This window comes from Phaenicophaeus curvirostris, chromosome 1, assembly GCF_032191515.1.
Source record: "Phaenicophaeus curvirostris isolate KB17595 chromosome 1, BPBGC_Pcur_1.0, whole genome shotgun sequence".
Taxonomy (NCBI): domain Eukaryota; kingdom Metazoa; phylum Chordata; class Aves; order Cuculiformes; family Cuculidae; genus Phaenicophaeus; species Phaenicophaeus curvirostris.
Window position 1 is genome coordinate 103,967,297 of NC_091392.1, and position 17,579 is coordinate 103,984,875.

At 36.2% G+C, this 17,579-nt stretch overlaps 1 protein-coding gene across 16 annotated transcripts in view; it reads right to left on the minus strand.

Moving 5' to 3' along the window:
• Positions 1-17,579, minus strand: part of ROBO2 (roundabout guidance receptor 2) — a 905,955-nt gene that overhangs the window by 62,065 nt on the left and 826,311 nt on the right. For all 16 annotated transcript variants that reach the window (XM_069870289.1, XM_069870339.1, XM_069870284.1 and 13 more), the window contains 3 exons: positions 12,187-12,418; positions 6,535-6,659; positions 3,635-3,806 (listed from right to left, as the gene is read on the minus strand). In XM_069870289.1, coding sequence (XP_069726390.1) covers positions 3,635-3,806; positions 6,535-6,659; positions 12,187-12,418 — 529 coding nt within the window. The remainder of the gene's footprint in view (positions 1-3,634; positions 3,807-6,534; positions 6,660-12,186; positions 12,419-17,579) is intronic.

Here is a 17,579-nt window from a genome sequence, read left to right on the forward strand (position 1 = left end):
AACCAATCCATAGTTACACCCCAGTGCTGAAAGAGGAAGTGCTGAGAGTAAAACTAATAGGAAGAGGCACTCTACAGCATGCTCTTCCGAGCGCGCAATTGATTTTCTAGTAGAAATCAGCATGGGAGTTGATGTTGCTCTAATTGCAATTAACTTTCAGTTAATTTCTATGCCTTTTGGAGGTGAGGTAAAAGCAGTGGGACAGCGAGGAAACAGGTAATGTCAGAGCTGCTTCAGAGGCAGCCATGCTGCCATGGAGAAGAGTGAGCAGAGAAACGCTTCAGAGACACTGGCATCAGGAGCACTCCTAGGCTGAAGAAAAGAACAACTACTTCCTGCTAAAGCCTCCAAAAAGTCTGAACATTCCATTTTCTTCCCTAAGCTCAGAAACCAATCTGTTGAGAACAGAGGATATGAGAGCAAAATACAGAGAGCCTGGGGGGCAGGAGCTTGAAGTGGACTTCATGCTCTCTGTCTTTTCTAGGGGAAGGAGCAATCTGTCTCTAAAATTACCTTCTAAAGTTGGCAGTCTGGCTGTTTGCTCTTACCCTTCAATGCCTAGCAATTACAACTGCAAAAAAAAATAATTCATTTAAATGTCAAAATAACATACGCTTTGCGAATTTGGTGACTGAAAAATAAACAAATACAGGTGAATGTTAGCTATGGATGTTTGATAAGATTAATACAGTTGTTGGGCATTGGTGAAACAGACAGCACTAATTTTGTATTTATTTATATATTATTTGGGAAGAAGTAATAAATATGTCATCTGAGGTACCAGTGTACTATTTCATATACTGCAGGTGTTTCTGTAACAATGCTGTCAGTTCAACTAATTAGAACATAGACAAGGGAAGTGTGTGACCTGTAACGCTCCATTGTTCCTGAAGACAAAAACATAATGAAATATAATGTCTTCCTCCCATTGGAGAGTAATGAAGAACAAAACTAATTTATCAGACAAAAAATTAATTAGACACATCAGATTTGATTGTACCTATTACTGTGAAAGTTTGCAGCTGTTCCTCATATTATGCCAATGGTGGAATGTAAGAGTGAACAGGCCAACTGATGAAGAGAAATAATAGTTTTCCCATTAACCAATATTGCTGTTCCCTCCAATTCTATTTCTGGTTTTCCAAGTAAAATATTTTAGGATATTGATACTGATCATAAAAATTTTATTCTTGATTCTCTTTGAGGCTTCCATAAAATTTTTCAGTGTCCTGCCTGAAGCACAATCACAGGGTTCCTGTAACAGTTACATAGTTACTAACTAAAGAAATAATGTTCTTTCTACTGCTCCGTATTCTCCTGGTTTTACTTTCTGCATTGTCACAGGTCTGTTATGTAGAATTGGTCTGAAAAGTCAGCAGTTGATTATCCATGTAAAAATCAGTTATTTGCAGAAAAAAAACTTCTTCATAGAAGAATGTATCCTATAATTAAGAATATAATCTCTGTATTCCATTACAATAAAAGTCATACCATTTAGCAACATGGCTTAATTCTTCCGCATCGCTGACCTGCCTTCTCCATAATTCAGCATTTCTGTAGCTGTTCATTCTGTTTGCAACTTGTTAAATAGTATAGCTGAGCACCAGGCCATATATGACTCCATTAGAATACAATCATTCAATGACATTTTGCCATTCATGGTGATACTTTGAGGTTTATTAAATAGCTCATTTTTAATTCATGTAGTTACATTTTTTTTTAATTTACCTAAAAAATACTTTCCTTATTCCATGTTCTTGATTCACAAGTGGCACCAACTCAGTGTTTCCAGAAATACTATCACTTTAACAATGTTACCTTTATCAAGCATATTTATAGTCAAGAAATAACAGCCAGCTATTCATAATAAATAGAAAAATGGGACCTAAAGAAAAGGGAGATAGACCATACGAGGAATAACCACATCCAGCTTTGGCTCCCAAAAGAGAAATCAGAGATGAGAGGAGTAACACAACCCAAACAAAAAGACTCTCCTTTACTTTTCATGTAAAGTATTTATAAATGTGCAAAGATGCTGCTAGACAGAGTTGTTGAAGCAGACATTCTGGGATCATTTAAGGAACAAATTAATATCACTGTAAGTTTAACTCTGAAAAATTGTCTCTAAAGAAATTTATTTGCATCCTAATATCCCTTTCCTCCTTCCTGTAACAATACAGATCTCTGCACGTTTAACTCTTGATTATACTAGCAATTTTTTGTAAGGAATAAGTCAGGATGAAGGACTGTACCCAGACATGGGTCTGAGCATTCTGGGAATCATCCAGCAAAGCACTTTAGTTCAGGTTTAACTCACAACATATTAAGTGACATAAGGCTACTCATGTGCTTAAAATGCAACACACTTAAGTGTTTTGCTGGACCAAGCCCAGTGTATTTAGTGCCTAGTTGGATGGATGCTCTAGTGAAATAAGAAAAAGAAGTCCTGCTGAAATTGCATGTAATGACAGGCTAGTCTCACAGCACCAGTTATTTACATGGAGGTTCAGAATTCAGGCCTACTAGATGACAGGTTTCTTGCATTTTCAAAAATAATTGTTTTGCTTTCAATTCTAAAAAACCTTTTCCTACCTCTTTTCTTTGGTATTTTTCTAAAACCAGTGCCACCTCTACTTCCACTCTTATATTACCTTCTCCAGTGACAATACATTCAAAGCTGACATATCTGAATTTCTGGTTTTATGCGTAGAGAACCTGAATATCATTAAACAGTTCAGCAATTCTTAGGGGATGACTTTTTCTAACAGAATAGTCCATGTTTGGGACATTGCGTTGACAACATTTTCTAGAAAGAAAATATTTAAAAACAACAAAAGACCCACAAACAAACAAAAGCCTATTTAAGTAATAACTAAAATAATAGATCATACAGATAAAAGTAACAAAATTCCCATATTACACACACAAAAGAGGTGCTGCTTTGAACAGCTCAATTCAGTTTCGCTAAATGTGATTACTTCTACTCTTATCCTTCCCATACTGTTCCCGTTTTTGTATTTTACGCTTGACGAGAATTTCAGAAGAAACAGAATCTGTGCTTCCCTTGGATCAGGAAATTAATTCAGAATGGAAACCACTTGAAAACCAAGAAAGAGTCATTTCAAGGGCTGAGATGATAATACTACTTTTGCTCTCTATTTGGACTAGAAGCCACTTATTCTCTGATAGAGAAATCTCGTTTGCTTGGGATACCTGAGAAACACAGACTTCAAAATGTTCAGAAAACCGACTGTAAATAGTGCCTTAGGCACCAGTGGTATGAATAAGGCAATATTACAGTCAACTGAACAGGAAAAGGGAGCTCGGGCTGTTACTTCTATTAATTCACCAGCCTGAAGAAGCAGTACATTCATAAAAAAATATTAAATCAGTTTCACTAGGTAATCTGCATTTTCTCATATGTCTCAGGAACATATCTCTCTCCACTGGCTGTGAGGACTCTGCACAAAGAGAAGACATAATGTCAGCAGGCAGAGGGACATATTTAGCTAATTAAGCAGCTCTATTCTCTTCTTTTGTTCCATGGATTCTTATGCTTCCAGAAGTGATTTATGAAAGCATTTCTGAAAGTTGAAACAGGCAAAGCAAAACAACACAACAGAAAATCACTTACCAATTATTATGGGTTGTGGCTCACTTTTTACTCCCACGCCTGCACTGGTGCTTGCAGCAACTTCCACACGATACTGAATACCTGGATATAGGCCACCTATTACTACAGACCGAATGGCTGCATCTACTGTTTTGTTGATATGAAATCGAGTCTCATTACCTAGGCACCAGATCTGGGACAAAAGTTGATGTGTTAAAAAATAAGAAATTCTTCATACTCATAAGCAATTGTGCATAAATTTGACAAATCAAGGTGTCGCATGACAATCACTTATTTTGGACTTCTTAACAACGTTGCTGTCCATGAGTAGCTGGAATTGGGCTGATTAGGCTCAGCAAGGTATCCCAGATTAGAATAGGACCAAGCCAGCTGCAAAGACCGCTTGCAAATACCTCTCTGGACTCTGGCATTCCATGGAGTGCAAATTCTCTGCTTGCACTTCTTAGACACACAGATGATAATCAAAGTGAGAAAGAGGCATTATACATTAATTGAAATCTTGTTTAGTAATATGATTACCACCAAAACTTTTCCCAAAAGCCTCTACATTTTTTCATTCTTAATTTCCCACTGAATAGTAGAAGGATACCAAATAATATAAAAAGCACAGGCTAAAACACTTCTTAAAGTACTAAAAAAGAAACCATTTTAAAAACTGTTTTCAACTTCCTTTCCCTTCACAACAGGAATATGTGAAATTTCTAAAATGGAATAAGTAAAAACTAATTTTTTACTGCTGCTTTTGTCATTACTCACATCGCTCAGGAATTCGGATATCAGTTCCTGACTCATTTAGTCGCTAATTAAACAGAAAAAATGCTCTAATCTCAACTTGCATTTTGTGGTGAGAATGGTCTAAGATTTCAATGTTATTTCTCTCTCTCACATTTTTCCATAAGCTTTTCCCAAGAAGTTTCAAAATTAAGATCTTTTAGGCATTCTTTTTCAGCTAATGTTATCTGCAAATATTTTTTCTGTATTATTAATGAAAGCATTTACTAACATTCAAGAAAATCAATGCATAAAGATATTAAATGTACACTACATAATTATAATAGCAGAAGAAAGCACTGTTGGTGGAATCATTACTAGCCATCAGCTGATGTGTCTAAGCGACAGTAGTGCTCTCTTTACCCTTATTATTGACCATGCTCAGTGTTTTATCACATCTTATCTTTTTTTTGTGAAACACTGAGGAAAATTTGGAGAGCAAAAGAAATCTTTGTTCTCCTAAGCTCCAGTAGATCTTATTTGCAAGCCAGAATGCATTAAGGCAAGAAAGTATTGCATTCATTCTTTCACTCCTTGTCTATACTGGTCTTAGGTTACAGCAGGTATGAAATGCTGCTAATTAAAGACATTTAATTCATAAATGAATTTACAGGTACTCTGATGCTTCAAATGGAATCAAAAGATCTACATTCAATTTGGTAGAAAAGATACTGTGAAACCTCTGCAGTCATTTTATACTCAAGGAAGTATGAGTATACTGTATTCACTGTGGCCAGCTCACTAATCAGGCAGCCACCTAACGTAGCACAGAAGGTACATAACAGGTAGTGGCTCCATCTGTTTTTATAAACATCCTAGAGATTTGAGCACTCACCTGGAACACAGCTTTTATTAATCACCAGCCCACTTTGTTTCATATTTACATACTTCGTGGTTTAGGAGTATGCTTTACTTATTTGCCTATGAGCCCTTGATGGTTAATATTGATTTACACTGGCGTCAGTATCAAGATTAATGAAGCCAAAAGATAATTATTAATTGATATGAAAATGAGATCACTACTGGGATTAATATATCTTGATATTGACTAAATGCAAAACGAAAGAAGTACTACGCTAGACATAAATATTATAAGCATTTACTGCATCTCTCTTAGCAAGTGATAAGCTGGAAGAGGTTGAACCATGAGTTGATTTAAAAGTCAAGAACTTTCTCCTTGGTCCCTCAAGATACAGAAAGCAAAAAAAAAAAATTACATTTTTTTTTTATGTGAAATAACCTGCATCCACCACTTTTACCCTTTGTGGGGCTGTCAAGAAAGCTGCCCTTCTCTTTTTCAACTAAAACCTTCACTCTTGGTATGCAAGCCAGCTACAGCAACATGTTCCATGGTCACAAGACTGTGACAATGCTGACCCTTGCCCAATTATTTTCTCCATAGTCCTTCACCCCAATAACAGACTGCACTTCTTCCATGTTGTAAAATATACTTGTGCAGAAGTGAGCTTGATGGGGAATTATAGACTACAATAAAATTTAAGATCATATAAGGAGTAGATACTTTGAACCGTCACACCAACAAAGAAGGAGAAGATACAACCAATGCAGACAACAAACTATGGATACAGTAGTGGTGTTCAACCTGTTCGTCAGAGAAAACAACCTAGCACTTTAAGCTGTGAACCTTGACAAAGATAGTACTCAGATGAAGTCTTGTATCCTCCCAGATCTACAGTCCTTGACTTTGACCGTGAAGTGTTAGGATTAGCATTTCTGCAGGGGAAAGCAGGGGTATCTTCCCTGCCAGCTTTTCTGCTGGATTGAAGGTATTCTAAGGCAAAGACTTCACTGCCTGTTTTAAGAGTGCAGAAGCCCTTAATAAAAAACCACTTTCCTCTTATTCTACAGCAGGAAAAAGCAAGAATGAGAAGCATTGTAAACAAGGTGGCAATTACAGCTTTCTTCTAGATCTAGCCCATGGTATTTTTGCTTTTAATATAACAGTACTACTGCATAAAAAAAAAAAATCCATAAGCAGTCAGTCCTCTTTCTCCATATAATTATATAGGTGGCTGTAAATGCTGTCAGAATAAACAGCACTGTTGTTCTATAATTGAAGCAGACTGTTTACTTAAACACACAACCCTCCCATTACACATAGTTTCTACCTTGTACTCCTGGATGACTCCATTTTGGTGATCCGGAGGGGGAGGATCCCAGGAGATGCTGATGCTTGTGCTGTTGTGGTTTCCAACTGTCAATACAGTAACAGACTGAGGAGGGGCACTTGGAGCTACACCAAGAAGAAGGAAGAAACAGAAGCAAGACATTAATCCATTTGCTAGAGCACAATTTTTGCTGAAACATTGTAAGAGCAAGCAGGCAGTATACAAAGTTCACACTCCCTGCAGGCCTGGGTATGCACATTTTGTTAGGCACTGACAGTTGTGAAAAATGCCTTTCTGAAGAGAAGCATAGCACTGAATGACAATGTGGAATTTGTGTCAGTGGAGAATCAATACAACTCTCTCCTCATTTATTTTATTTACTATTTTTTTAAGTTTGCATTGGAATTATTCTCATGCTTGCATTTGTTTACCATAATAAGCATGGACAGCTATAGATATATCAACTAAGTCATAATGTGAGGCTGCTTCACCTGGCCTGAAAAGTGTTCCTCTTTTCCCACAGTCTAACAATAATGTGAGCAGCAGATAATTAAGGATCTTGTTTTGTTTCCCATTTATTCTCCAGGAAGACATTAGCTTAACAGGTTTAAACATAAAACTTGCAGCTCCTAAGTGGCAAAGGGTTAAACTGTTCAGAGCTTTACATCGAATGTAAGTGAATAGGGGAGGTGCTAAGTTAGGTCAGATATATACCTACTTCCTCTTTTCCCTGGGTAAATTGCTTTTGCTTTGAAGTCCTGCTCACTTCAACCATTCACAGCTGTTTGGCTGGTCACTGCATATCAAGGTCACATCTACAAAACAATTGCTTGCCAGCCCTGCTAGTTGGCTACAAGTGTGAAAAAAAAAAATCACTAATAGCTATGATTTATGTTGGCAAAGACCCTCTGGTAGCCACAATAGCAGCAGGGTGCTTTTGTTGGTGAGGGGCATATTGTTTGGGAAGTGCTGTAGTAGCTCTGCTATGGAAATGTCTCCTCTGTGAGCATTTGCTGCATCTCCACGTGGGGGCTCTCCCACCAAAACTGTAGCTGCCACAGCAGAGGGCTGTGGCATATGTCCCTCATCAGCCTCTCAAAATTTCTTGCAGGCCCCCGCTCCCCTCCATTAGTTCTAGACAAGTATTGAAACTCCACCGCAGTGGCAAGCTAAGTCATCAAAGTCAACTGTATTATATTAAGATATAGGCCCTGGGGGAAAGAAAAAAAAAATTGATAACAGCTGCATTGAACTGGTCCTTGGATCCCTCTAGTCCATTTAGCCCAATCCATCTATCCAGTCTTCAACAAAATTCATAGAAAGAGGCCAGGAATGTGGGAACTAATAATGCAAGCATATAAAATTGTCTCCAGGACAATTTTCCAATTCACGGCAAACTGTTGCTTAGAGAATTTCTCTTCCAGGTGTCTTTGTGTTTAATAACTTCTTACAGAATTTTTCTTTCTTGTATTTTGTCATTGCCTCTCATATGATCTTAAAACATTTACTATGAAATATGGAAACTTATTCTGAAGACTTACACCAGAACCTAAAATATTTATCACTCTATCATGACCAAAGCTAGACAGCCCTCTGGTTTTGGACATCTTATGTTGAGTGTCACAACTCCCTGACTCCAGTATTTCTATGCAGAGATGACTTCTTCACTGTTAAGCTCTGTAGGAACGGAAGTCTTAATCTTATCTTTAATGGTATTTCTGACTGCATGAACACCTTTGGATCAGCTTCTTGGAAGAAATGAAGAGCCACTGGCATCTTTCTATTGAAGTCTGGCAGATTTAACACAACTCAATACAGCCATAGATATCAGGAGTACTGAGTCAACTCAGATTTCCTTATTTTTCCCGGTAGCCTGTTTGAGACTGGCTATGTTTCCACTTCATGTGTTCCTCAGCACTTGACTTAGCACAGGCTCAAGAAGCTAAGCTCAAATCCTTACCCTGGAAACCCTGAAGAGTTGGAGTTGCCTGTTACAGGAATCACACAACTTAAAGCTTGGGTATCAGAGGTAGGGACAGGGGACCATACAAGACTACATCAGAAAAAAAATATGTGACACCTATTACTGTCCTGTGAGGATGCATGTTTTGGCCACTACATTTTCAGATGCCAATTCAGTTGCAAAGCAAGTAGCCCTTGGTAGAGTCCTTGTGACCTTGAATGACACAGAGAAACAGTGTACTGGAAGGGAGAGATAGAGTTGCACTATGGACAATTTGACTCTTAGCTGGTGAAAGCGAAGCATGGAAAAGTGGCCTTAGACTATTCCTTACATCATGGGAAACATAAAATTGGGGAAGTTAATAGTTGAATTGTGTATTTTTATGGCAAGTGAAATAATTTGCCACACAGTAAAAAAGTAGCATTTTAGAAGTCTTCATTTAGTCAATAACAACAAAATCATGAATCAATATGCGTGTGTGATATTATTCAGAACAATATTTTATAATACATGAAAATGCTAATAATAAAAATGGCAAAACTTAAAACTATATGACTAATTTTTGGCTCTAAGTACAATGGAATATCTTGCTGAAATATATTTACTTTCATCCTCAAGCATAATGGGCATATGGAAACATAATTTCTTATATACACTTATATACACAGAGAGAGAGTGAGTGAGAAAAGTGCAAATGCTAAAGTAGTATAAAATGAATACTATAGTCCAACATTTAAAGAAGAACATACTACATTAATTTGGTTTTGCATTTAAACTGTATGAATATTCTAGTTATTATTCTACAAGTGCATGACTTTTTTATTGGTTTTGCAGATATATGGTAAGTTTGAAATAAAATTAAAATTACAGCTGATGCATGCAGCTGAAAATATCATTTTAAAAGCTGCACTAAGGGAAGAAGGTATTGACAGACAGCAGCTGATAAAAACTAGGGAGACTTCTTCCATTACTGACTGTCATATTTTTTTAGTGACAAACAATTTGCAGAACAAATACTACTCCACTATGTAATTCCAAAAGAGATTTAAAACGGTGGGTGTAATTGAAAAAAAAATCTATCTTTAGAACAAGTGTGAAAGAAATAGTGAAAATTATAAAATAAAATATTTAGTTGCTTCTTGTATGCGTTCACAGATACATGTATATTACAGTTCTGCTTCCTCTCTCTGATAATATCACTCTGTAAGCTGGCACCATGATATAAATTAAGTCACTAGTCTGACACTGCTGCAGTTACTGACAGTGCTGCAGTTATTAAACAGATCACACTGAAAAATAACATTTTTAAAACTGCTTTCTCATTTCCCTTGCTGCTGGCTTGTGGAGAACACCTTGCCTGATTCTTGACAGGTCAATTATTCCAGTGCTCAGCTTCTTCTTACAGATAGGAAAGAACCCAAATCGCTGCTCATCTTTTCCAGACGCAGCCAAACAGAATTCCATTTGTTACCTTCACAAGGCCAGAGAGGCAGGAGATGGATGGATACTGAACTGTGACAAATGTCTGATCTAGAGGAAAAGTCTAACTGCAGCAAAATTGATTTTTGGAGGCAGGCCTCAGAAGTAACATTGCATGTAAAATTCAATCCAGCAGAAAGCTGCCACTACCTTTTGGTCATACTTCGCCTTTACCAAGGCTATTTTTTTTTTTTGATGTCACAAAAAACTTCCAATGTGCATATCACTCTTCCAAGTTATTTTCTGAAAAGCTCATGTTTTTTAAAAGTCAAGTCTAAAAAACCATCATTTTCAAAATGGAATCACAGGCAACCCAGCAACTGTGATAACTTTTTCATTATAATTACAAAGATAATGTGAGGAATTAAAGAAATACCTGTAGAACTGCATCTACTGAATGTCTTAGTTTTCTCATGGAAGTCCTTAACTTTATCATCCAAGCAAGAGAAAAAATTATTTACAGGGTCTGACATTTTTCTGGTGATAATGCCATATGTTAGAGGGTGAAGTTTTTTGAGAGACATACTTGTAAACAGACTCCTTGAAGGTTATATTAATCTACAAAGCGATTCCTAGGCTTTGAGTTATACAAATCTGTAGGCAAGAAAAGATTTTTTAAATCTTCACCATGTGGAAAGTTATTCCACATGAATGAAGTGGCCTTTGAGGTAGGAAATTAGCTGACAGGCTTTGCTGGGAGCTGCAGTATATAAAGGAAAATGTCATTCCTCAAGTATTTTGTAGAGATAGACAGGAGGTACAGAAGCTTCTGTCTTTTTCAGTAGTTCTTAATTTACCTTTAGCAAGAGACAGATGAACTAAATAAATAAATAACAAAAATCAATTTAAATTGGACAAGAAGAAAATCTGCTAGTGAGGAGACAAAATCCTACTTTTGACTACAGGAAAGCAATTACACCTGTAGAAAGCTTTTTCAATTTTCTTTTTTTTAAAAAAAAGCTTTGTTCAGACTGTTGCAAAGATATTCTTTACTGACTGCTTTAGGCTTTATAGTCTGAACAAAGCAATAGAAACCATAAAGTCTCAAATTCTAGATCATACTTGAACAATGCCTTCCTACATGCTCCTCTACATGTTGCAGGACACTGAATTTTCTTATCTATGAACCCATTTATCTTCAGGATTACTTACTTGTTGGGCAATAATCATTACAAATTAAAGAGTAGAGTGAGTAATAACTGAGTCCATACTGGAATTAAAAAGTGTTTGACAATTGGCACTAAATTAAATCTCAGGAGACTACTGTAAGTTATTAATCTTCAATTGGAAGGAAAGAGTCCTCTCAAAATCCATCAAAACTATATGAGCATTTTGAGGCTTTGCCTTGCTTTGAAAGAAATCAGTGAAACAGAGATTTGAACCCTCATCATTATGATCATCCTTCTATATTTATAGGAGAAATTCTTCAGGTAAAATTGAATTTAGATAGTTAGAAAGATAGGTTTCTTGTATAGTGCTAATGCAAAAATTATTATGCTTATATCTCATCTCACTTCCTTTACTTTTCAATAAAAAATAGTCCTGGAGTGCATATGTTTTAGCAAAACTGTATACCACCCGACATGCCATAGAGGGAAATGCTTGTGCACTTCCATAGTGTAAACCGTTTACTATGTCTGCATTTGGCATGTTTCACAAAGGCTTGAATGGTACTTAAGGAAATCCTGCAAAGGACTAAATAGTTTCAGGAACGGCGAGTGAACAGAAACATGTCATGCCCTTGAGACTGAAGTTCCTTCAGTCTAGATAAATACCTGCCCTTCATCAGTCCCCATTTCCCAAACAAACTGTTCATCTAAATTACTACCCATCTAGAAAGGTGTGCTTAATATTAAACACTCATTTCTCAAAAGGTTTCATTTATTAGTTTTATTTTCAATGTGCACAACAAAGTCTTTCATTGCAGTAATACTGGTTATAAAAGAACTGCTGCAGTGCACACTTTTTTGGAAGACCTGTACATTGGAGGGACGTATCAGCTAGAAGAATATTGGACTGTCCCAGTGCTTTCTCATGGTGTACTTATAGAACAAACCTGAATATTACATTGAATTCTAATGACAACCCTTTATCCAACAGAAATATTGTGGAAGAAATAGAGCTAAACATACACATACACACAGTAGCCAAAATGGTCATTCTTGGTGATTGATATAGAAGCCTGCTGCTTTTCTAACCATTTTACTAACCTTCCTCTGTGGTACGAGCAGACTTTGATTCACTGTCCATTCCTTGGAATTCATTGAAATAAGGCCGAACTTTAATTTCATATGTGACCCCTTTTTTCAAGCTCACAAGGACAGCACTGCGCTCAGTTGGGACTTTGACCTCCAAATTCTGCCATACAGCTGGAGAAGGTAGGCCGGACGTTTGGCGATACATTACTCGATAGCCTTGAATAAACTGGGATTGGCGGTCAACCTAGAAATGGCATTAAATAGTATGTCAACAAATACATTAAAGTAATGAAACTGTATAAAAACAAACCAAAACATTCATTTAGAATACTTTTGTCCTCATGAAAAAGAGTAAATTAACAGTTGTTTAAGGTGCTAAATTTAAAAATCAAACTGCTTTCTTGTAAGTAACTGTTGATAAATTGTTTGCAAAGAATATTTTTCTCACGTTACTTGTTATAGAATATTTCTTTCTATTTTGCTTTCTCCAGCTCTATATATCTTGACAAATACCACCTTAAATCATAAAACAAAGCCCCACCCCTGCAACAAATCATGAAAAGAGAACTTTGGCATAAGGCTTACTGCATGTAAACATATCAAGCATGTCTTGCCTACTGATCTGTTGAAATATGAGAGGAAAAGAAAAACAAATTCTTTTCAGAAGAGGGCAAGTCTTTGAAGATACCCTGCATGCTTTCTGTTAGTCCATTACTTGGCTTGCAGCTCATCTTTTCATGAGATGCTAAGGAAAGTGAAATAAACATAAGACAGATGCAGAGAAAACAACTTCCAAGGACATGTGCTTTTTCTTGCCTTCACAGTCTAAGCAGTCTTTTTGCAACCTGGGGTTGTGATGCTCTCAGGCCATCAGATGGAGACAGAATGTTTGGTTTACATTTTATATGTTGCTAGGCAAGCACAATTCAAGATTGGACCACATGCAGAAGTTTAACAATTCTAACCTATCACAGCAATAAATAGGATTCTTATTTGAAGGAAAAATGTAATGATTTTTTTTTTTTTATCTTGGAGGGTTTGCATGCATTTTAGGCTTGATAAAAAAAAGGCACAAAACAGTGATTTGAGCTCTTATGATATTTACATGAATCTTGTCTGCCAAAACAGTCAAAACAAATTGATGGATAAAACCAAACCCAGCTGCTTCTGTAGCCAGAAATAAAGAGACAAGGAAAATGCAGCACAAATAGCAAGATTCTACAATAAGGTGTTTGGTAAATCTCTGGGTTATAACTAAGATTCAACAAGTAGGATTTCTTTTCTGTTCTTGACAATTTGCTAGCTCAAGGCTATTTCAGAATCACAGACATATTTGACTTCTTTTAAGAATAAATAAATTTAAGGCTGAAAACACAAACCAGGGTCTATTACATTACTTCCATAATCTTGTTAAGAGTTTATTGAGGCATTCTGAGGGGACAAGGATTCTTAGATATTAAAGAGCAGGGTAAGCAAGAAGAAAGCTTTATTTATGAGAGCAAAGCAGAAATGTCTTTCATCAAAACTGTCACTGTTAAAAACCTTGCAACATATGTTACAACAACATTAAGCTTGCATTTTATAAACTTCTCTACGTTCACTTTAAGTGAATTTATGCACTGAAGGAGGGATATAACTCACAATAATAGCTTGTTAATACCGAAAGAATCAAGCTGTGTTTTTAAGAAGAACATTAAGCAGCTGTTTCCAGATGAAGGGAGTCTGTAAATCACAGTAAATTGTTTTTATCCATGTTTGACTTTCATTAACTAAATGTTTTACGGACATAAAGACTTTATGAACTTCATGTTTACTACAAAATTCAGTGAAAGTAACACTTTCATCCACTCTCTAATACAGATTCTCAACCTAAATTACAATGTAAGGCTATGATGTTTAATAATCAAACAATGAGTTTGATTCCTGCCTAACTTCTGAGTAGAAGCTACGTTGAAAGATGGTGTAACTTTGTTAGAACCTTCCATTTTGTCTTGCTGTGCTTTTAAGCTCTACTTCCTAGAGAAGAACATCTGAAAATTCAGAATTGTCTTGGCTGAACAGTAATGGTGTGTTGCCACAAAATGGTGTTATATGGCATGGTACAAATACAAATGCACCCACCAACTTACTGAGAAGAACTGGACCCCTACAGTATACCTATAGTGTACTAGTTTTGAGTCCATCACACTATTATATCTATTTTTGTATAGGTAATATACAAATTATTCATACACCTCTTTTCCTCCTAGGTTTGTAAACATCTGACCTAAAAGACTAAACAATACAAGCAACATGAAAGCAGAATGGAGTAGTTAAATGAGGTTTTCATGTATACGGGCATTACAAACTGGTTTGATTTGGGACTCTCAAAAGTTTCAGAGTTTTCAATTACAATTTTGATTACAACAAGGCTAAATAATTTGACCAAATTTCAGATTACTGACAATGATTTCATTGTTCAGGGTCTAGAATTGTACTTATGACAGAAAATACTATGCATTTTTAATGTTTTCTATGAACATTCAGTTGCATTCAGTATCAAGGAGAAGTGATCTCTTATGCCTGCTTAAAGCTAGGCCTTTCATGTGGTCAAAATGTTGGGGAACTACTCAGAGAGAACTTCACGTATTGAGAAAGGTGGAATTTTTGGTTTGTTTGGAGTTTTCCAATTAGTAAAAAAATTACTCTTGGATAATAACATGGATTAACCAGAGACATTTGTGAGGTATAGGACAGGCATATTTCATAGATATATAAACACACATATCTATGTGTGTATATGTATATGCATGTATGCACATATTACATACATATGTGTGTATATGTCTATGTATGCTTACACACAGTCTTATATAGAATACAAAGCCTGTGATTTCATTGTTTCCTCCATTTGTTATGTGGTAATAATGTGCCGTCTCAACGGCAGACCACTAAAAATATGCTTAGCATTAAAGAACTGCATTACAGCATCAAACAACTCTATAGGTTTGGTACATTTTACATATAGGCAGAGTTGCAGAAACATGCACCCTGATCTGATGAAAGAATGTAATAATTTTTAGGTATTTTCCTTTTTCTTTTTTTTTTTTTTGTGGATGGTTGTCACTTCCTCGCACAAAATAACTGGCAGCATTACAGACATTGCAGAAACTCTGTGCTGAATAGTGAAATCAGGGAATATTTCTAGTCTTCCTGTGACACTTAGCTACCCTTGAATTTGTACATGCAGCAGTGTTATCCCCTCAAAAGAGCTTGCATAGTTGCTGATCTAAAGATACACTTTCTCCCTCAAAAAGCAAATGGCAGAAAATGCAGATGCTCCTTGAAAAGACAGAAGAGAGCAGCTGCTAGGTAGGTCTTGCTCAGCACCGGCCTAAAGTTTTAAGGCAAACTATAAGCATAGTTGGTCTGGTATGCTCCTTCTCACCCTCATTTTCAATGAATATGTAGAGCTGGAGGTACCTACAAAACTGATGACAGCGCTCCACTCCTGTAAAACACTAAAGACATTTTGCACTCTAAAGACATTTTGCAATATGCTTTGTAGTACATAATTTTCTACCACAAAAATATCCTAAGAAACAGTCTGCTCCCACATCAATACCTGCAGCGATTCTCTGTGTGGGCAGAATACCCTCACAGTAATCTCAGGAAATTCAAACAGTGCTCGCATTTATCTGTCCTACAGGAAAACGACAAAAGGTGACAACATACTGGAAGATTGTCTACAGGACCTGACTCTTTAAGTGTTTAGTGAAGTACATTCATTTAAAATCAATGCCAAATTAAAAGACAGATGTAAATAAATTGTTCTTCTGCTTGGTAGCTTCCTAGATGGCAGTCAGGATTTCAAAGAAACAATTCTTTTTCATACTGAAGAACTGATTTTTATTCCTGCTTGTGCCATGAGGCTCTTTAAAATGCTAGGAAGCTTTGCACAGTTGGCCACTCTCAGTTTAATGCCCAGTGAGGCTAGAAGTGCTGAACTATAGTTGAGGTCAACTGAAAAAGTGCTTGGAGTACATCATATGCTGCTGCAATGCAAAATGTTGGGATAAAAGTAAAAATAAATGAGGTCTAAGGTTTAAAGTCAGCCATTTGAGAGCAGGGGGCATATATGATTCCATAAATCTCATCAGCAATAAATACCTCTGCACCTCACCTCTCTATGTGTAAAGTTAGCATAACGACACATTTTTATCATTGTAATGTTAAATTCAGTTTTATTTGTGAAACACCCAAATGTTATGGTTGAGAGCATGACAGGTAAGCAAGCATGTGAGACAAACTAATAATTTTTTATTCAATGCAAGGTTTCAATGGTATGAATTAGTTAAGACTTGGCACCGCATAGTGAATAAAGAAGAGAAAAAGAAATAGCTCCATGAAGAAAAGATTCTGTATGTGACCTGATAATTACAGCTACATTTTAATATTTTTGTAGAAGAGGAATACATTTAAGTGACAATGAAAAGCTTACTTCTGTCATTCCTCTTCTTCTTTTAAACACTGACTTTGTGAATCTGACCTTTTAAAACAGACAAAACATGTATATGTATATTCTAAAATTGCAACAAAGCAGCAGAGAACTATCTCTGAAATTTTTAACTCAAATTTCAAAAAAAAGATAACGTAAAACCAAAACAGTATCTGAAAGAAGGGAGAATTTGGTGTTAATTTGCTTGGAGTCAGGATGTCAGAAACTCAGAGATCAAGGATGTTTCTTTGGCATTGACTCCTTGAACTGCATACAGTCAACACAGAGTCTTATTACTCCCATGGCACTTCTGTCCTTTTGTATGATAGCTACTCTATTTAACCATTTTATATTAATAGTGTGCACTTGATTCTCTGGATAGAGTGGCTTTTTTTTTTCTTTTTTTTTTTTCCTAGAGACTATGGTTAATTAATTAGGGGTTTTTTTTCTGGTTGAAATAAAGCTTCTAATATGCTGTTTCAAGGGGGTGTTGTGTCTTTCTTCCCTTGGGCAATTCTGAAACATCTCTGTAGAGGCCTGTGTGCTTGTCAGGTGGCATAGGGTCACTGCTTTAAGGGATCTTCACAAAAAGCTGGTATTCATATCATCCCTAACTATTTCCATTTACCTTACCATGTTTTCTTCACTTAAGAGACTTTTTAGATAGAGATACACAAACACACACATATATAATATATATACACACAAATGCATACATATATATTTCATTATAATCCAATGACCTTGGTTACATTGCATAAAACTGAATTGTGTTTATATTGGGGCTGTGTTTTGTATTATACGCTACAGCAAGGGCAAGTCAATGAAACTGTATTTCTGATAGCTCCAAGATCAAAGCAAATCTTTTCTGGTGTGTAACACCCTAGGAACTCTCTCCTTCTGTGGTTACAAATCCTTTCCTTCAAGC